Here is a 21,105-nt window from a genome sequence, read left to right on the forward strand (position 1 = left end):
TTTGTCTATCTTGAGAACAATTATAATTTCTTCTCAAATAGTTTTCAACTTACTTTGATAAATTTTTAAAAACCAAAAAATCAGTCTGTGTTTAGTACAGAAACATTTCGTAAGTGCATATATTTACTGGTTATAGTAACAAAGAGGAATTTCAATGAAATTCAAATACTTAGTCGGAATTTGTAACGCCTTTATAAAATTTTGTATGAGTAGGTAATCAGTTCTTTCCTTAATTATACGCTAATAAGGTGCATTGAATGAATGAGTTAATAAAATGTAGTAAAAGTTTACCTTATTTCTTGTAATTAGAAATTCATAGGCGATTATTTAATATTTAACAATCGATCGTTAACCTGCTGTAAACTCCTGAATCTTACTGTTAGAAACAATTAAATTTCCTATCGAAATACTGACAGAGAATAAACAAATAGTCTTACCTACAAATATCGGGGGAAAATGCGACAATACCTTCTTCCTTTTGAAGAAGGGGTGGAAAAATTGTCGAATCAGTACCGTGATACTCATTACACTCCTTTGTGGGCCAAACATTCATATTTGGTTTATTGTCAAACTCAACAACCCTTCCAATATCCTTATAATTTTTTAATCCCCGCTTAACCGTGAATGGCCTCTCATCAACCGTACCGTTTTTCTAAATCGAAACAATATAAAATCAATACACTAGGTATATTCAACAAACATGAAAAGAAACTACTTTTGAAAAGAATGAAGATGACAGATTATTGAAAAACATTTTCCTCTTCTTTTCCTTCAAATGTTTTTTTTAGAGGTTCAGTATTTTGCCAATGTAAGTAATGTTATAATATTAATGTCTAAAATTAAATTTTTATTCGCTGAAAATTACCTCAAATTAACGAGAAAAATATTAAATATTAACCGGGTAATGTTTTATTGTATTTCGTGAAACGTAATGAAAATGACTGAAAATAAATGTTCCATTACTTACATCTCCAAAAAAGGACAATTTAAATATCTTGTCGCTGATATATATTACATTTTTTGCTTCCGATTTTATCTGAGCGCAAGCCGCCTTCCCAGCAAAATCCGTCACATTGCAGTAAACAGTCAAACCTTCGAAGAGGATTTCGTTCGTTGTAGCGGTAATGAAGGGCGATGGTGGATTATTAAAGATTGAATTTAATGCTTTCGAAACTAGCGATAACATTGCTGGTTTGTCCCTAGCAACAGCAACAGCTATGCCCTGCGGTTTATTAAAAACTGAACCAACTCATCTTATTAGTGGTGGTTGTTTTTTAATGCATATTGGTTACAGTGTAAATATTTAAAATGGCGCCAAACACTATAAACGTCAAATTTTCCTAGAAATGTGGAATAACTCCAGAAAGGTGCGAACCAGGTTCAATTTATTTTAATAAACTGATATTGTTTTTCATAGGGAATTCAAAAATGTAATAATTTAGGATAACGAAGTTACTGTGGATTTCCGGTATAACAGGAAGTTTATCACATTTGATAATATTTTTACGATATTATACACTTAACTTTATACAACTTTTATTTGAAATGCTTTTTTCTATTTTGAAATATACGTGTATGAATGACCGATTTCGGCTTAGGGATTCACCGTGTATATCCAAGAATTTTTGTCTATCTTGAGAACAATTATAATTGCTTCTCAAATAGTTTTCAACTTACTTTGATAAATTTTTAAAAACCAAAAAATCAGTCTGTGTTTAGTACAGAAACATTTCGTAGGTGCATATATTTACTGGTTATAGTAACAAAGAGGAATTTCAATGAAATTCAAATACTTAGTCGGAATTTGTAACGCCTTTATAAAATTTTGTATGAGTAGGTAATCAGTTCTTTCCTTAATTATACGCTAATAAGGTGCATTGAATGAATGAGTTAATAAAATGTAGTAAAAGTTTACCTTATTTCTTGTAATTAGAAATTCATAGGCGATTATTTAATATTTAACAATCGATCGTTAACCTGCTGTAAACTCCTGAATCTTACTGTTAGAAACAATTAAATTTCCTATCGAAATACTGACAGAGAATAAACAAATAGTCTTACCTACAAATATCGGGGGAAAATGCGACAATACCTTCTTCCTTTTGAAGAAGGGGTGGAAAAATTGTCGAATCAGTACCGTGATACTCATTACACTCCTTTGTGGGCCAAACATTCATATTTGGTTTATTGTCAAACTCAACAACCCTTCCAATATCCTTATAATTTTTTAATCCCCGCTTAACCGTGAATGGCCTCTCATCAACCGTACCGTTTTTCTAAATCGAAACAATATAAAATCAATGCACTAGGTATATTCAATAAACATGAAAGGAAACTACTTTTGAAAAGAATGAAGATGACAGATTATTGAAAAACATTTTCCTCTTCTTTTCCTTCAAATGTTTTTTTTAGAGCTTCAGTATTTTGCCAATGTAAGTAATGTTATAATATTAATGTCTAAAATTAAATTTTTATTCGCACCTCCTATNATTCGCTGAAAATTACCTCAAATTAACGAGAAAAATATTAAATATTAACCGGGTAATGTTTTATTGTATTTCGTGAAACGTAATGAAAATGACTGAAAATAAATGTTCCATTACTTACATCTCCAAAAAAGGACAATTTAAATATCTTGTCGCTGATGTATATTACATTTTTTGCTTCCGATTTTATCTGAGCGCAAGCCGCCTTCCCAGCAAAATCCGTCACATTGCAGTAAACAGTCAAACCTTCGAAGAGGATTTCGTTCGTTGTAGCGGTAATGAAGGGCGATGGTGGATTATTAAAGATTGAATTTAATGCTTTCGAAACTAGCGATAACATTGCTGGTTTGTCCCTAGCAACAGCAACAGCTATGCCCTGCGGTTTATTAAAAACTGAACCAACTCATCTTATTAGTGGTGGTTGTTTTTTAATGCATATTGGTTACAGTGTAAATAAAATAGGTACTTTATACTCTATGAACAAAAAAAGTAGAAGTCTAAAAAATGAAACAACTTTTTTATCATTTAAATGTATCGTTCTTGCTAAGACAAACTTTGTTGACTTTGAAGAAGTATATCCAAGAAAAGTTTTCAGTTACTATGGAAGTTAAATATTTTTTTTATTGTGTTAAATTAATTATTTACTTGCTTATTTCTCGCAAAGAAAAACAAACTTTCTATTGACTAACTAAAAAATTTAGTTGTAATACGTAGTTACTTTTTATGTTACCCAGCCTAACATTGTTACCCTTTTTAATAAATCGTTTCCTGGTTTCGATAATAATAAATAATTGATCACTGTTTTATCTTTAAGTTCTTTTTAAAAGCAATAATTTACCAGAATTAACGGATGTGGAATAGTAACCATTTCATCCCCTGTTAATGGTGCGGATTTGGCTTTATTAAAAATCCACGTCATTTTTCCCTTATATGTTAGAGTGTCATTAACTTCATTGTCTATAGGATCGACTTTCTCTTTCCACAAACTGTAAGTTTATGACAATTAGAAATATTGATTAAAAAAGTTTTAACAAAATGCATTGAAACATTGGATGAGTAACCAAGTAAACAACTACTAAAAGGTGTCGTTACTTTTAAAAACTACCTTTTCAATACACTTTTCTTTTTAAGATAGGAACAAAAGTATATCGAAACGAAAACAGAAATCAATTTATGATTTATTTTCAATAAGAATTATTTGGGCTATCTTATTTTCTATTGTTTTGTGGCAATTAGAAATAACCCAAATATTCACATACTTCAACGTTTAGAGAATTAGTATTACCGATAAATTGTTATTTTTAAATATTTACCAAAATTGCAACTGCATAGTCATTTATTTGAAAATTCATAAAGTACTTAGCCATAACTATTAATGGCTGAAGATGTCTAGAACTGTTTATAATTATAGAGGCTGATGAACATTACGTTTAATAATCGATTTGATGATTATGAATTTATCATCGTCTTCTAATGAAATTTGTCCAGTGACATGCAATCTTAAAATTAGAAACATGATGTTCTGATTCCTTGAAAAATGAGTTTTGAAATTAGTTTCAAAATTTTTGAAAATTAAAACCCTTACATAAATAAAATTTGTTCTTGTTCATTTATTTCAAAATTAAATTATGATGTATGTGGGACCTAAAATATGTCCTAATAGAATACATTTTTAATGTGAAACATTGATGAAATTATTTTGAATTGACTCAAAAAATGTATAACCAGACTTGGTAAATGCAAGTTTGTACCATTGGTCTAAGTCGTGTTTTAATTATTTCCATCATGTCAAATTCTGTAATTATTTCCTCCACTTGAAATTCTAAGTACGGTGCTTTTTGACTTACTCGTAACAATAGGGTCCAATTTCATCTAACACTGGACTCTCCCCATTAAGTACGGCTTCGGCATTAGTAATATTAAACATATAAACTTTAAAGTCCAAAGCAAACGGGGTCTTCATGTACATTTTTCTTATTTCACTACCAGGTTTTAGTGCTACTTGCTAATGAAGAAAAACAAGAAGTACACCACTTTAATAGTGTTGAATTAAATTAATTTTATTTATTTTTATACGTACTTGCTTCACTTTACTTTTCACCATTTTCGGAAACATTATAAATCCAAAAATAACAACAACAACAAATACTATTCCAGAGGCTATAGCAACTTTACCGGCAAAGGTCATGTTGTTTGTTTTAGTCAAATTCGAAATAATTTTTATAACTTTGTATGATTCGATTATTCTCATGCATAAGTCGATGTAATGTAGTGTACCTTACTAATAGGTTGACCGTTACTAATACAGAAACTTCCAATAGGTACCACTGTCAAGTTCAAAGTGGGGGATGATAATATAACAAAGCGAACTAATACGAATAAATGTAATAATGAATGACAAGCGAATTTGTACAAGGTAATGTCACCGTTGAATTAGTATCGCCATTTTCTTACCTATACGCACTTAATTACACACTAATGCAAAGCGTAAATTATGGTTTCTTGAATAGGCATTGGTGCATAATTTCTGAAGCTTGATTCTAATAGTTTAAAAGTTTCTTCTTTTTCTTATATACTAGTTGACTGGACTCAATTAATTCATTCAAACACACAAAATGCTTGGATTTGATTAATTTATTTAAATTTTATATCATGAAAATGGTGGATATTAATTCTTAAAAAACAGAACAAACAGAATAGCTCAACTACAGTTTACTTCAGTCCCTGAAAAAGGTAACTTTGTTACAGAAAAGTGCTTCGGACAACTACAGTGTCGTGTTTTGGCGTTGGGGTTTTGAGCTATTCTGTTTGTTCTACAACAACCGCCAAAGTTTTTCCAATCTTCATGTATCTTAAAAAACAAGAAAAATTAACAGACATTCCGTAATCTACTGTAATCACAACCACTTACTAATTTTTTAATTTTAAGTGATAATTAAGCAGTTTTGAATCTTTCAAAGATAAAATAAAACGAAATAAATAAAATAAACGTCAAGTTTAATAACTCAAGTCTTCCTACTTTTATTTATCAGTTTAAAAGCTTCTCAACTATACGTCTAAGGAAGGTCAAGTGTTTCAAAACAGCCACTACACTTTGTTTTGTTTTGGTTTGATTTTTCCTTTTGTTTTATTGATAGCAAATGCAACCTTTAGTTTTCTAACCGAATTTGCTATATACTGTTGCGAGAATGGATTCACTTCTTCGATCCAATTATCGAACTTTTTCATGTCATTATACCAAAGTTTACATAAGTGAAACTTCCGTCAATTTTTGGGTCTGTTCTTTAACATCCCATTGTCTAAGGTCAATTAATGACCAATTACACATTGAACTTATGTTCATTGATTTGGTATGAGAGATATATATAACAACTAATGAGTTAGTAGAATGAAGATGGCTGACCCAGTCGCTTTCGAGACTTCGAGATATATAATCTACGTTCACGTTGTCAACGCAGCACTACCACTGAGGATGTCAGCCGCAGTAGCTGACGAAACGTCTGAATTCCGGCCGTGAAAGCCTTTATTCTTAAACTAATGAGTTATTAAACTTTGAAATCGATCATTCATTTTATCTGTACTATCTCTTTTAGTGTATTGGGTTAAAGAATTGTAAAGTTTCGAAATCCTTTCATGGATGACAACTTGCTTGATCAACTACAGAACCCTGTGCAGGCGATCTAAACTTTTACATTTATGAAGACTCTAAGAAATACTACTTATAAGTTTACATTGTTATCCAGATCTTCTTAAAAATGTAAATAAAGCTAATATTTAGCTTTTTTATTTTGTTCACTCTATCTACTGAATTATAAAAACTTCAACTGACGTTAGTGGAAACTTACGGTAACTGCTAACAAGTTTACAGCAAATCAAATTCCAAAATAAAGAAAACTTGCATTTGATAATAGTTGATTGTTACTAAACTGTTTTAAACACGAATACTTCAACGAAGTATTTTATTGATCAAATCTGTAGTAGGTCAGTAGATAGAGCAAACAAATGATAAAACTTTGTACAAATACTGCTCGCCGATATTCGTTTATATTACACTTTAAAGAAAACTTAATACATGTCAGATGAAACGCGAAAATCTTTAGATGTCTGCATCATCATCATAAGGTCGTACGTCCTAAAACTGGTTGGACACTCTTCACTTCTTCACTCTTTCCTACCCTGAACTTATCTTTACATTTCCTCAAAACTCGAACTCCTCGCATCCTTAACTGTTTGTGAAAAGTAATCTAATCTAGGTCTACCTCACCCCTCTAAACTCCTGTTTCTGCTGAGTCGCCTGCTTCTTATTGACTCCGTTCTCTTACTCTTTCTAATACCTCTTCATTTTTAACCCTCTCTAACCACAGTATCCTCATCATTCGCCTATAACACCGCTTCTAACCTTTTTTTTCGTCAAGCCTGCCATCCATGTTTCGCACCCGTACAGAGCCTTACTCGAGGCATACCTACACCTTTAAAATTTTTTTGGCTTTCTAAATTAACCGTTCGCAATCATAGAAGTGACTTAAAACTCTTCACTAGAAATGAAATAATAAGTAACCATAAGGACTTTCTTAAGTCTTTTACAAATATTTCGATTTTTTCTACTCTAATCTTCTAATGATTCCACTGTTTACATACCTGATAATGTATAACTAACAAGTACTATGTAGTAATTAATAAAAGTTAAAAAAGCATAGACTATATACTACTACTTATTACGAAAGTATAGAGCATGTTACATTTAACAATAGCTTTTTGAATCCTTGCAGTAATTCCTAACAATGACGTCGGCAATTTGCCGAGTAGCGTGTGTGAAAAAAAATTACATGTTGTCGAGTCTTTGATATCTGCACGAAGTCTTCCTTTATTATTAGTATGTTAATTATTAAAATTTTTAACCAACGACTCCTTATTACGAGGGGGACATCGATCAATCGTGAGAAACTAGCACGCATTTTTAAAATTCCTCTTTTACGATATGGGTTCTATTGTCAATAGGGGAATGTGTGTATTTATGTGGAATTATTAAGAGTATTCAACAATATTTTCATTTCAGTAATAACAGACATGGAGCTGTTGACAGGTGGAGTTCCTCAATCTTATAGCGCATGCCTTTTTTGGGGTTGATAATTTACCCCTCAATAAAAAAGATCAATTGCTCTTGACCGATCTAAGTGAAAATTAAAAAAAAGATAAAATTAGGATTTTGTTTTCAGAAGGAGTTGAGTTTTCATATTGTATGCCATGTATGTATCGTAAGTTGGTTAAAGGTGTTTTAAGGCCTAGTACTGCAAGGCATTCAATCTGCAATAGCCCAAAAAGGGCTACAACGGCCGAATGCATTTATAAAAAAAATAATATAAAATTTAACGTGTTACCAAATTGCATGCTAATGAAAAGATAGGAAGTTTTAGTTATGCCGTTGTAAATAAATTGGAAAGAATCTTTCGATGGCATAAGGGTGGGAAATCTTCATTTTCATTTCAGATAGCTACTTCAAGGTCACAGCTAGCTTTCACACTTTTATGCCAACAGAAGGTACATGCCATTTTTTCAAAGAATTTTCTACTAAAACTTCAAAACATGGAATTTTTATTTATTTTTTTGCTAACTTGTAAAAGAAAATATAAAATTCTGTCCACTCGAAAATTAACGTAACGATTTGACCTTTTTAAAGCTTTCATGTAAAATGTACCAAAGCTAATACTGCAACCCAACTAACAGAACAACATTTTTTAGAAACAGAATTGTAAAAAAAATTACTTTGTTTTTAATCATGTAAAACCTAGTGTGTATATTTTTTGCGTTTGGAGCTAATTAATTTATCGCTCATTCCGCAGAACAGAGTTTAGATGGAAAATGCAGTTAACAAACCCAACAAATTTAATGAACATAATCAGTCAACTATAACGAGATTGCAGAATAAGCAAATTCTTTTTTTTCTGGGCAACTTCAACTGCACACTACTTGTTTAATGCAAAAGAATTACGTTTCTATATTGTCTTAATTAGTAAAAGCATCCTACAGTAAAACAAGAAGCTGTTCGATTAGTTTATCTAAAAGGTTTGTTAAAAGTGCTAGAGTGGCAAATTGGTAAAGTTGAATTACGAAATCGGATTTTAAAAATGGTTAATTTTTAGTTATGTTTGGAATATTTCGATCTAGAGAGATGCCGACTTGGAGAGAGCCGATTGAATCGGTTCAGTCGCTTTCATTATAACGATTTCCGTTTTTAAAGACCTTCACAGTTTTTAATTCGTAAAGCGAGTGCAATTCTGGCTCAACTATTGTTGTTTGGTCGCGAGGACATTTGGAATAAAACTGATTTCACCTCTGTTTGAAGTGAGTGCCCACGCTAACGCTTTATACGAGTATGTGAACGGTATGTGTACGTATTAGTGCTTGGATAGAACTGGTAACACAAGAAATCTAGACAAAATTCTTACCACAAAGGTTTAAGCGTATTCATTGTTTGGTAAATTTAAAGTGTACCCATTAGCATATAGCTCCAAGTAAGTTTAACTGTAACAACAAAAATTTGTTAGAAATTAACTTTAAAGTTTTCAAGGTGATTTTACTTCATAGTTAGCAGTCCTTCTGTGAAAGAAATAGGTGAATAAGTAAGTAGGCAAAACATATTTTTTCATTGTAATGGTTGATATTACAGAACAAAAAATTTGAAATATAAATTATACATCATCGAACTAGCAAATAAGTACGTAAAACGTAAGAATTGAGAACACAAAATTAATTATATTGAATTGTTTAGTCTTTTATTGACCTCAAGTCTACTTAAGATATTATGTATAGGTACGAACAGCTTTCGTTTTTTCATAAGCAATAGTTTATATACACATATTTACTTAACTTTAATGCAGGTATGTAGTCAGCTTCTTTTTCGGCATAGTTCAAGTTTCCTATTTCCCAAAACGTCATGACTCTATAAAAATGACCTACCTTAAGTGTATATCTTACAAAACTCAGTTATGTAATAATACTACTACCTAGGCAGGAAAAGTAAAAAAATGTCTCAGACAGCATGTCCATTTCCTCCCATATTGTTTATATTCTACATTTCACTACCCCTCAGTCAGGAAATGAAATTTTCTTAGGTGTATGTAATTTAGCAATCACATACATCGAGAGATAAATCGCGAAAGCTCATGATTTTGAACAAAGTAATATTTTTTTACATAAATAAATAAAAACTGCATAATTTTAAATCAAACAAAGCGTCTTGAATTAAGTCAAGTTTAATGCGTGCCGAATTAAATTGTACGTTTTATTAATTGCTAATGTCGGGTTGGGTTGGTATTAAGAATGAGATAGGACTTTCAATTCATAAGTCTTGGCTCACCCCTAGAGCTACGTCCCTGCTTTAATGGCGAAGTTGAAGTATTCATGATAATAATCTTCATGACTTTGTTGTATGTTACATCTGTGTCGAAATGTATTTTTAGTTTCTAATTGAATAACGTTATATATTCAATAAAAAACGATTACTGCTATCAACGCAATAAATCAACCTATAAAATTGTAATCAGTAGGTACCCTTTTTTCTTTGCACACATAAAATGCTGTGCACTGTTATTTTCCTACCACGATAAGAAGAATTTTTAAACAATTTTTTAACGCTTGTATGATATTACAGATATATCATTTTCAAAAGAAAATAAGCAAAAATGACAACTGAAATGACGGAATACTTTTGCGGACTGGGTTTGAAGAAGGCAACAATACTTATCGGCATTTTCCAAAGTATTTTGTCTTTCATATCTTTCGTACTATGTGCAGCATATGCTGAACATCCTCACGAACTTCTTGAATTGGCAGACACATCAGTAATACCTGAAATGCATGGTAAGGAACTTCTCAATTCTAGCACGTAACATACGAACTAATACAATTCGTTAAATTTAAAAGTATTACTGTAATGCTTGTCATTTCGGCCATATCACTGAAACGGTCTAACCCCTAAATGGTAAGTTTTCAGTTTCTTATTGGAGTTTACGAAAACTTTTTATTTAAAAGACCATGGTCGCCTGATTCAGTAGGTTTCAACAAAATCATATGTTCAATAGCAATCATACATTGACCCTACCGAAACTAAGAATATATTTGTAAAGATAAAAAAATGTATCATCCAAAGAACAAAAGATATTTGGGTAGTCATCAAACAAAAACATTTGGGTTTTTGTTTCTCATTACATTTTACATCTGAATGCAGAGGGCAACAGAATAAATAAGAAATTTCCAACTCACTAGTTTCTATAGTCACGTTCTACATCAAATGATCGATCAAATCGATCAAAAAATTTGTTCTCTTTGATTTCCAATCTGTAATCTATGTTTGGAAAAGTTGAATAATCGGAGCAAGGAAGTGAATTCACCAACACATTAATTTATGATCAAAATGAGATCAAAGTCAGTTAAAATATTAGCCAGTATGCCATCAAAACACTTGATAAAAAGAAAAGAAAAAATCCAAAGCCCACAAAATACGCCAGTGTGTATTGTTGTCAAATTAAGGCGATTATACTAACTTCTGCACAATTAATTATTAAAGAGTTCATTATCATCATCATAAGGTCGTCAGTCCTAAAATTGCTTGGACACGCACCTCCACTCTTTCCTATCCTGAGCTAATCTTCGCATTTCCCTAAAACTAGAACATCCCACATTCTTAATTGTTTGTGAACAGTAATCTAATCTAGATCTAGCTCTACTCCTCTTAACTCCTGTTTCCGCTTCTAATATGTCTCTGACTCTTCATGATTAAGACGGTGTTCTACCAACCTATTTCGCCTATTTCTTATTCACCACCATAGAGTCCTGTGTTCTCCTATTCTTCTCTATCCACGGTATCCTCAACATTTCTAAGCTTTTCTTTTCCGCCGCGCCCACCGTTCATGTTTCGCACCCGTATAGCGCCGCACTCTAAACATACACCTTTAAAGAGTTACATACTAAAAACTGGAAATGGGAACCATAAATTTTAATGGTTTAACTCATACGTTTATGAATAACTCCTTAGAACCACCACTAGTTTGCAAAAGGGCGAATAAAGTCATCAATATTTAAGCGCTTTTCAAGTAAGCGTTTTGAGCTTTTCGAATTCGCTTTTTAATACAGAATCAATTACTTACTTATTAAGTAATTTACATAACAAAACATTCAACGAATTAATCAATTACAGCATGCTTGATATCCGTAATACGACTCTGATTACTTCATTGTTTTGCAATCAGACTCGCTACTAATTCCTGTGAAGCTATGGATAAATGTAAAGCCAAAATCTACGTATTTACACATTTTTTAGTATTTAATCACGAATTCTCTTATTGTGTTATCTAATCGGATACAAATATTATTAGCGTATATAATGTTATTTTATCACTGTGACGTTATTCCAAAAGACCCACTCTTTAGATTAAAAGATGGGTCATTGTCCAATTGTCTACCTCTTTTTCAGAGTTCAAGAAGAACTTAAAAATATAAAAGAAATATGAGAATCAGGACTCCTTGGTACTTAAAGTTGTATTTTTTAAATTCAGTTTGTACGCTTTTGTATCAAAAGTAAATAATCCTGTTGTGTTTTTCGGAATTATTAACATTGTCACGGTTAGTTCATCATTCATGCTTTAAACACTGTAAACACATTTAACAATCGCTTAATGATGAGTTCATTATTACGACGTCCTTGGTTACGCTAATGATATTTAATTAGAAGCACCACGATAAACCACGAAAACACAATTTGAAGCATCAGTAAATGCAAACTTTAATGTGTATTTTGCATTCTTTTTATTTAGTATTATTGAAAAGGTGCATACATTTGTCAAACGAACATAAACTAAAGCGTAGAAATTATATATTCATGGTGTTGTTTACAGCAACATTGAAGATTGTGAATTACGTCAACTTATCTCTCGATGATATTTTGCCCTTAATCATGTGAAACATCTTCAGTAGATAATTATTTATTGTTACTATTATTTTCACACTGACTCATTTATCACTAATCTCTGTGATATAATCTTCCATGTATTAATTTTTTTTTTCGTTTGGTCCACTTCGTCCCTGATTTCTTTTTGGGACTTCGCTCTCTAACATCATGTTCCATTTGTTTTTTATCTTATATGTGTTTCTATCTTCAATTTGTATTGGATCTGTTTGAACCTACTTTAAGTCAATTTTGACTTGTGCGATTGGGGTTGCCACCCGTACTTTATTATAAAGTATTGTACTCTACGAGGGTGGATTGATAAGTTTCCGGCCTAACCAAGAGATGACGCCACTAGGCCTACCTTGAGGTGACATTCTATAGTTCGTCTGGACGGAATCGTTCACTTAGACCACGGCCCTATAGCCCGAATCTGCATTCTACTATGGATTCCGGCCGTGAAAGCCTTTATTCTTAAACTAATGAGTTATTAAACTTTGAAATCGATCATTCATTTTATCTGTACTATCTCTTTTAGTGTATTGGGTTAAAGAATTGTAAAGTTTCGAAATCCTTTCATGGATGACAACTTGCTTGATCAACTACAGAACCCTGTGCAGGCGATCTAAACTTTTACATTTATGAAGACTCTAAGAAATACTACTTATAAGTTTACATTGTTATCCAGATCTTCTTAAAAATGTAAATAAAGCTAATATTTAGCTTTTTTATTTTGTTCACTCTATCTACTGAATTATAAAAACTTCAACTGACGTTAGTGGAAACTTACGGTAACTGCTAACAAGTTTACAGCAAATCAAATTCCAAAATAAAGAAAACTTGCATTTGATAATAGTTGATTGTTACTAAACTGTTTTAAACACGAATACTTCAACGAAGTATTTTATTGATCAAATCTGTAGTAGGTCAGTAGATAGAGCAAACAAATGATAAAACTTTGTACAAATACTGCTCGCCGATATTCGTTTATATTACACTTTAAAGAAAACTTAATACATGTCAGATGAAACGCGAAAATCTTTAGATGTCTGCATCATCATCATAAGGTCGTACGTCCTAAAACTGGTTGGACACTCTTCACTTCTTCACTCTTTCCTACCCTGAACTTATCTTTACATTTCCTCAAAACTCGAACTCCTCGCATCCTTAACTGTTTGTGAAAAGTAATCTAATCTAGGTCTACCTCACCCCTCTAAACTCCTGTTTCTGCTGAGTCGCCTGCTTCTTATTGACTCCGTTCTCTTACTCTTTCTAATACCTCTTCATTTTTAACCCTCTCTAACCACAGTATCCTCATCATTCGCCTATAACACCGCTTCTAACCTTTTTTTTCGTCAAGCCTGCCATCCATGTTTCGCACCCGTACAGAGCCTTACTCGAGGCATACCTACACCTTTAAAATTTTTTTGGCTTTCTAAATTAACCGTTCGCAATCATAGAAGTGACTTAAAACTCTTCACTAGAAATGAAATAATAAGTAACCATAAGGACTTTCTTAAGTCTTTTACAAATATTTCGATTTTTTCTACTCTAATCTTCTAATGATTCCACTGTTTACATACCTGATAATGTATAACTAACAAGTACTATGTAGTAATTAATAAAAGTTAAAAAAGCATAGACTATATACTACTACTTATTACGAAAGTATAGAGCATGTTACATTTAACAATAGCTTTTTGAATCCTTGCAGTAATTCCTAACAATGACGTCGGCAATTTGCCGAGTAGCGTGTGTGAAAAAAAATTACATGTTGTCGAGTCTTTGATATCTGCACGAAGTCTTCCTTTATTATTAGTATGTTAATTATTAAAATTTTTAACCAANACTTCAGCATTTACAGAAAGAGTATTCTCTGTTATGAACGCAAAGTGGCGGGACGACAGGAATAAAGCTTCATTAAAACTAATTAAAAATGAACTTTTAGTTTACTTAGATCTTTGTTTGCCATGTTTAGAAGCTATTAACGTATTTAAGAGCGACAGCATTTTTTTTAACCTTTTAGTCGAGAAATACTTTATGTAAAGCCTGAAAAGGTGGCAACCCTATGTGCGATCCACGGTGTTATTGAATTATAATTTATTTTATAACTCATATATACATTCCTTCCAGTTATTACAATATTTCAGTAATTTTGACTGCAATATATATTACTTACAATTAGTATTTGTTCTTATTTTCAGTTCTGAAAACTGTCCTGGTCATCTTGAGTATTGCAAACGCGTTGCAGTGTGTGTTTTCAATCATGATCATATTTGGAGCACTTACGGTAATAATGAGATCTAAATCATGATCTGAAGCTACATTAAACTCAATGTTTTTTGGTAAATAAGTCAATGAAAAAATATGTTTACAGAATCGTCCCCTGTTATTACTTCCCTGGCTGATACTCAACCCGATTAGTTTGGCAGTTTACATCTTGGGCACAATTGCAGCTCTTGTAAGACATTCTAATGCAAGCCATGTTGCATTCTTCACTGGGCATCTACTAATTGCATCAATAGTGTCGTGTAAGTAATTTAATAATAATACCGAACAGCTTATTAACGCAAGAAAACAATTATGTTAAAAAAATTTGTTTGAGTTTATGAACGACAAACTCCATATTATTCCATAGAACTTTTTACCAAGACATATTGATTCAGTTAATATTTTTCATTTACTAATTTATTTTTTACCAATTCAGTTAATATTCACTAGTTTGCAGTGGTACTATTATAATTGTGAAGATGATTGACCATTATTAATTGCAAATTAGTAAAAATCCACTAATTAATTTTTAGAGAGTATTACTTCGTATAATATGTATTCTAAGTACATACGATATTTGCATCTTGTCAACGTACGCCCAATAAAAGTTAAAAATATTAATAAATATATGAGTAATTATTGAAGAATTTTTAGAAATATTTAGAGGTATTTTCTCTTTTCTAGTGATAGGTGGTTACAACATTTTCCTTGTCCGTAATTACTACATATATTTGAAGAGATTGAATTTCTGAAGAAATCAGTGAAACTACTTATCTATTTCGTCTGCACGGTTCCATAGCTTCATCGATATTCCTGAAGCAAACTATTTTCATTATAGTATATATTTTATTGTTTAAAATTTGTAAAAAGATTTAGTAATATAAAGTTGGAATACAGGACACAGGACGAGAAAATCTGTAAATCTATTTGTGCTAATATTGGTACATACTCTGGTGCCCACTATTGAAATAAGTTCCTAACTGATTAACATTAAATTAATTGATGCATTTACCAGCGCAGTATGGTGCATTTTTCAGAAGGATGATTGATAGCGTCTATAGCAGCTTATATTTTTACAAATAATAGTAGATGATGAAGATTTTGCTTAAAGTTGATAATTTATTAATGTCAATACTTTTATGCTTTTACTTTTAGCGGATTGATAATTAGAATAAATTTATTCTAAAATAAGAAAATATGCTTTTATATTATGTATCTTTTGATGTAAAAAATATTTAATTTGAAAATTTATCGAATAAAATACATAGATACTCCAATTTTATTATTTAAACTAGATTTAAATTTTTGTAGTCGGACGTTGTTTATGAATACCTATTAGCAATAATCAAAATACATTTTATTTAACTTTACACCCGATCAGCCTTTATTCAAACTAATATCTTCACAAAAAGCAGAAAAACATTACACGTCAAGCACATTTCAATCAACATTACATTATTTCCCCTAAACAGCGGTCATTTTGGAGAGAAATAATATCACATATTTTAAAAAGTTGTTGCAGAAAAGTTACACAACTAAAATACGTCAATACTTTCGGATTATAATATGATAACTGTACATTTATTAGAAATTGAGATTAATTCCTACTAATCATATGTGTCTAGAGCAGTTATTACAATTTTGAAGAGTGATAAAAAAAATGAAAAATTAGGTACAAAAAAAGTTTAATAAAGGACTCATTAATATCACTGACGTACGGTATAGATAACTAGCTTGTAAAAATTCCTTTGCAAAGTACGATGACGTAGTTAAATTCGCGTTATAGCAACACCTGAAAAATTAGTTTCACTCGAAGAAATTGAAATCTTTGGAGATGAGCCTTGACAATTCTGTTTTCTTATCAATCGCTCCCTATATGTAAAATAAAACATAACCAAGATGAGGTTAGTAGCGCACAGAAAGCCTAAAAAATACAAGGAAATGAAGTTGAACGGAAGAAACCTTATTAACATTGCATTTCCTACCCGCGTATATTACCGACACTGCTATAAAAATGGAAACAATATAGTGTGATGGTGGAGTCATATAAGTTACCCCAAATACAAAAATAGTTAGGAGGAACAGTGTACAGTGAATCATACCAAATAATAGGCAAATTCCAAAACCTACAAGACATGACTGCAAAGAAAAGAAAATTAAAATTAGGTACAACAGTCTTTAAACAAAATTTATAAGGTAAATATGTTACGCTTAGTATGAATTGTAGATGTAAACCCATTTTTGAACATTTTAGAGACATTAATGAAGTAGATTTTGTCATAAAAATTAAATATTAACTTTTAGGTGCTACGCCAATGTAACCACGTTCTTATAGTTCGATGACGAAACGACAATAATTTGTTTCGCAAATTATCTAAAACTGTAATGGAAATCGTTTTGTGCTAATCTAAAATTTGTCGAGTTTTGATAACGTTTTCAAATCTAATGTGTCAACGCCACGTTTTTATTAATGATAATTATAAGAACTTGATAATAAAAATACATATTAACAATTTTCTATAATACAGTTTGATAGATAATAAGCTCCTAATCTTCCTATAATTTAGAACACTGATATAAATTTAGATTACACCGTATAAAAAAATGAATATTGCGTTTCTAAAATTGCTTTAGTTTCTTGTCACAAAATTCGCTTTTAGAAGAAAATTTCCTTGAACGTTGTTCACTAACACGAAGGTTTTGTTTAACAGTACCTAAACTGATTCAGTTGACTTTTAAAACTTACCGATATCAATGAAACACAAGTAAGAATTGTAAGTAAAAATGAACTAACAGCTGCCAATGCATCTATGAGAAGAAAATGTATTTCAGTTTGTTGTTCTGTTCCATGTATTGCTTCTTTGCCAATTGAAAATCCATATATCAACAATAACATTGCAAGAAAGTCTGTTATCTGAAATAATCAAAAAGATTCTTCCAATAGGCAATGGTATTTATTTCAAATGGTGCAAATATACTGTTATATGTACCATTATACTAACAAGACTTTCTAATGAATTACTACAAACACCGTAATAAACGTCATTTGTACAATACTACATTTGGTGGGATTTATTAAATTCTCGACATGGTCCGTCAGAATTTAAATAAAAAGATATAAGAGCACGATTGTTACGTATTTAGTCTGTTGTTTTGGGATGTCGCCCCTTCTCGGTTGGATTTCAGTTTAGGTACTCTAGATACAAATGCGGACGCAATATAAGGAAATAATGAGGCAAACCAACACATCGAAACCCTAATTGTTACCTCATGAAATATCCAAAGGGATGGCCAAAATAACGCAAGTTAAGTTAAGAAAAAATTCATAAAGTTTTGTGTAGAAAATTATGTATTACTGCTGAAAATGGAATCTTGCGTCAAATGTTCCCATTCGTTTCCAAATGCAATAAATATTTGGTTGTAATGAAATGTACGGGTCTTGGACCTTGTAAGAAATCCATAGTAAGTCCGCATAACCCAGTACAATCTAATATTGCCCAATGGGATGTTCCTATTTAGGCATGAATATTCCGCAAATGAATATTAGACAAAAAATATTCAAATAATATTTACATATCGACGACAGAAAGTAGTTAATATTTATATTTAAATACCTCAACGAAAGAGGACCGCTCTTCAAATACCAGATATGAAATGGAAACAAATTTGATACATTTCAATAGTTTTTGGGAGATAATGGATATATATGCCAATTTGATGAAGAAGGAAACTTTTTTGAGAATTTAAGGCTTAGTCGTTAACAATTGACAGGAAGGACATTTTGACAGTCACATTATGGGATATTCGTTTTGGCGAAGTTTTAGCAGAGCCTAAAATAATTTGGTTTTCATTGTTTTACTGTGAGCCAAAAAAACTTTTACGGACTTTTCTCATTTTATGTATCCATAAATTAAGTATTATAAGGTATTTCTTTACTTGCACAAAAAATATAACTGGTGTAATGATGAATAAAGATTATCTATCTGATCAATATTATCTTGTTTGTTAGGGATTACATTTTCTTAAGCTTAAATTTGTCGATTTAAAAGTAGTTCGAGGTAAAATAGTATGAGTTTAAAACATAAGTGTTTTAGAAAACTTCATTTTCATATTTTCAAATAACGACAAAAGGTATTAAAAAAAACAAATATCTAATTACTTAATTGTAAAAAATATCTTTCAGGTTCTAAATACCAGTTTATTTTCAACATTTAATATAAAATGAACGATGGGAATGCAAAGGAGAACATTATTTATTGTTCTTAACAATAATAAATAATTACGTTTGAAAATAAATGTAACTAACAAAAATAAATACAAAAAACTTACGCATTTTAACAATGTGACTTTATATGCCTGTTCTTTTGACAATAATGCACAACACTGCAACTTGTAAAGCATCATATTTGCATTAACATTATTTATGTTTGATCGATCTCTGACTAAAAGAGGATAAGGTGAATTTCTAAGGTTGGCTTTACTCAAAGATAATGGTATAATAAAGATAACTTGCATTAAAAACAACTGCAATAATACCGGAAAGCGTATTATTGTTTCATTTGTAACAATACCGATACTTTCTTTTTCATAAATCCACCTTTTTCTTATTTATTGTATTTATTTTTTAGTCGAAACAATATATTTACAATAATATTTCGACAGTATTCATAAATCGTTTCTATTTAGCTCTGCAAGACTGCTTATTAATGCCTACATAAATTGCAATAATCTTCAAATTTCCCCAAAACTAGAACAACCCACATCCTTAACTATGTGCGAACAGTAATCTAATCTAGGTCTACCTCTACTCCTTTTAACTCCTGTTTCTGTCTCTAATATGACTCTGACTAGACCTTCATGCCTGAGAAGAGACGAGAGAGAAGAACTTATCTCGCCTATTTCTTATTGACTTCCATAGAGTCCTCTGTTCTTCTATTCTTTCTAATACCTCTTCATTTCTAACATTCTCTATCCACTGTATCCTCATCATTCGCCTTTAACAATCTTTTTCGAATTTCTAAATTAACCGTTCGCGAGCGTAGAAGTGACTTATTTTTATTGAAGGCGACTCAACCCTGCGCTATCATTGGCTTTATATCCCTACTACTCCTTTCGTTCTGACTTAAAATCAGCCACTTCTAATTTTTCGTCTTATATCTTTATATTCGCTCTTTTTCTACTTTTTCTTCCCTTGCATATCAATATTTTCGTTTTACTTTTATTTATTTTCGTATAATATTGTTTTGTCAATACCGCATCCATTTTATTTAAAGCAACATCTAACTCCTCCTTTCTAGATCCTAATACTGCTATATCATCTACAAATCTAAGCATACTAAATGTTAGTAAATTATTTATAGTAAATATTAACAATCGCTTTAATTCATAACGGAATATTGAATGTAATCTGCCTGCAGGTGACATATGTGTAATTTTTTTTGTTACCTATATAAGAAAAGTTATTTGATATTCTCATAATTAAATGATACAATGGGGGTACAGAAAATGTTTTGTACTTTATATCAAATTTCAAGTTGCGAAATGAACTTCTGTTGCGTAATATTACTTATTATCCTTCAAAATAAGTCCTTACAATACCTAGCAATCTTTTAATAATCCACATGCCTGAGGCTAACATGTCCTCAACATTTGGCCTTTTTATTGGGAATAGTTTCCGTTTCAGAAACAGATACTACGGTAAGTGTACAGAGTGCTCCAAAAATGTTATCTAAACTGCTGCATTTTATGCAAAATTTTATAACATAATTTACAGCATGATTATTATAAATTTTCTAGATTATGATATTCCAGATAAAAAAATTGGGCATTCCTATTTTAATTTGTTGTAAAGTTACAAGAACTTAAACTTTGACTTGCTGCATTAATTATAGTTGAAAGTTAATAATCTTGTTATTTCAACTAATTTAGGCGTATCCCATAAGTTCTCACACAACAAAGCATAAATATAAAACAAAAAGGTTTCTAGTTTTCCATAACGATAAGAATATAAATTCGCAATACTTCTACAATAAGTATTACAACGACAGGTAAATGTTGATTCTAGAAAAAAATTTACGAACATTTAAAATAAGTTCTGTAGGTACTTAGTAAAAAATAAAATGTTAAAATTTAGTAAATTGTGTTTTTATCTTTTTCAAAAATAAATGTAAAGGTTCTTCTTTCGAGGTATTTGTTAGATAACTAGAAGTATTAATTACACCTCCGCACTTCAGAAATGGATTGCAGACCTTATTATAGAACGCAAAAGAGTTCATGAAAAAGTGTTTATTCAACTCTTAAAGGAATATAAAACTTCACAATGTAGTTCATGCTTACAGCCTTGTAACAGGGAGAACATTTAATTTTCTGTTAGAAACAAATTCCGGAGATGAAGTCGAAAATCAA

At 31.0% G+C, this 21,105-nt stretch overlaps 4 protein-coding genes across 7 annotated transcripts in view; 1 reads left to right on the forward strand and 3 right to left on the reverse strand.

The window, feature by feature from the left end:
• The window catches only part of LOC112904858 (sensory neuron membrane protein 1-like), a 3,135-nt gene extending 1,849 nt beyond the window's left edge, over window positions 1–1,286 (reverse strand). Inside the window, exons 1-2 of the mRNA XM_025975965.1 lie at window positions 968–1,286; window positions 438–652 (exon numbers count right to left, since the gene is read on the reverse strand). Coding sequence (XP_025831750.1) covers window positions 438–652; window positions 968–1,186 — 434 coding nt within the window. The 5' untranslated portion in view covers window positions 1,187–1,286. The remainder of the gene's footprint in view (window positions 1–437; window positions 653–967) is intronic.
• LOC108733316 (sensory neuron membrane protein 1) overlaps window positions 1–5,142 on the reverse strand; it is a 29,043-nt gene extending 23,901 nt beyond the window's left edge. For both annotated transcript variants that reach the window (XM_025975959.1, XM_025975958.1), the window contains exons 1-5: window positions 4,567–5,142; window positions 4,334–4,491; window positions 3,325–3,472; window positions 2,608–2,862; window positions 2,062–2,276 (exon numbers count right to left, since the gene is read on the reverse strand). In XM_025975959.1, the coding sequence (XP_025831744.1) occupies window positions 2,062–2,276; window positions 2,608–2,862; window positions 3,325–3,472; window positions 4,334–4,491; window positions 4,567–4,737 (947 nt within the window). In that variant the 5' untranslated portion in view covers window positions 4,738–5,142. The remainder of the gene's footprint in view (window positions 1–2,061; window positions 2,277–2,607; window positions 2,863–3,324; window positions 3,473–4,333; window positions 4,492–4,566) is intronic.
• A 3,431-nt stretch (window positions 5,143–8,573) lies between these two features.
• LOC108733327 lies at window positions 8,574–16,573 on the forward strand. 3 transcript variants are annotated; one of them, XM_018464429.1, is made up of 6 exons: window positions 8,578–8,998; window positions 9,047–9,106; window positions 10,138–10,346; window positions 14,634–14,719; window positions 14,807–14,960; window positions 15,385–16,573. In XM_018464429.1, exons 3-6 carry the CDS (start codon window positions 10,169–10,171, stop codon window positions 15,450–15,452), a joined length of 486 nt encoding a protein of 161 aa, XP_018319931.1. In that variant the 5' UTR covers window positions 8,578–8,998; window positions 9,047–9,106; window positions 10,138–10,168; the 3' UTR covers window positions 15,453–16,573. The 3 variants fall into 3 exon arrangements, with proteins under 3 accessions (XP_018319932.1, XP_018319931.1, XP_018319929.1); XM_018464427.1 differs by having other exon boundaries at window positions 8,580–8,998; window positions 9,055–9,106; XM_018464430.2 differs by lacking the exon at window positions 9,047–9,106 and having other exon boundaries at window positions 8,574–8,998.
• On the reverse strand, window positions 16,056–19,152 carry LOC108733325. Its single transcript, XM_018464425.1, has 4 exons — window positions 19,030–19,152; window positions 17,447–17,614; window positions 16,686–16,839; window positions 16,056–16,624 (listed from the first exon to the last, which is right to left on the reverse strand). Exons 1-4 carry the CDS (start codon window positions 19,102–19,104, stop codon window positions 16,470–16,472), a joined length of 552 nt encoding a protein of 183 aa, XP_018319927.1. The 5' UTR covers window positions 19,105–19,152; the 3' UTR covers window positions 16,056–16,469.
• Between the last annotated feature and the right edge of the window lie 1,953 nt (window positions 19,153–21,105).

Source organism: Agrilus planipennis, unplaced genomic scaffold (assembly GCF_000699045.2).
Source record: "Agrilus planipennis isolate EAB-ADULT unplaced genomic scaffold, Apla_2.0 scaffold12, whole genome shotgun sequence".
Lineage (NCBI taxonomy): Eukaryota > Metazoa > Arthropoda > Insecta > Coleoptera > Buprestidae > Agrilus > Agrilus planipennis.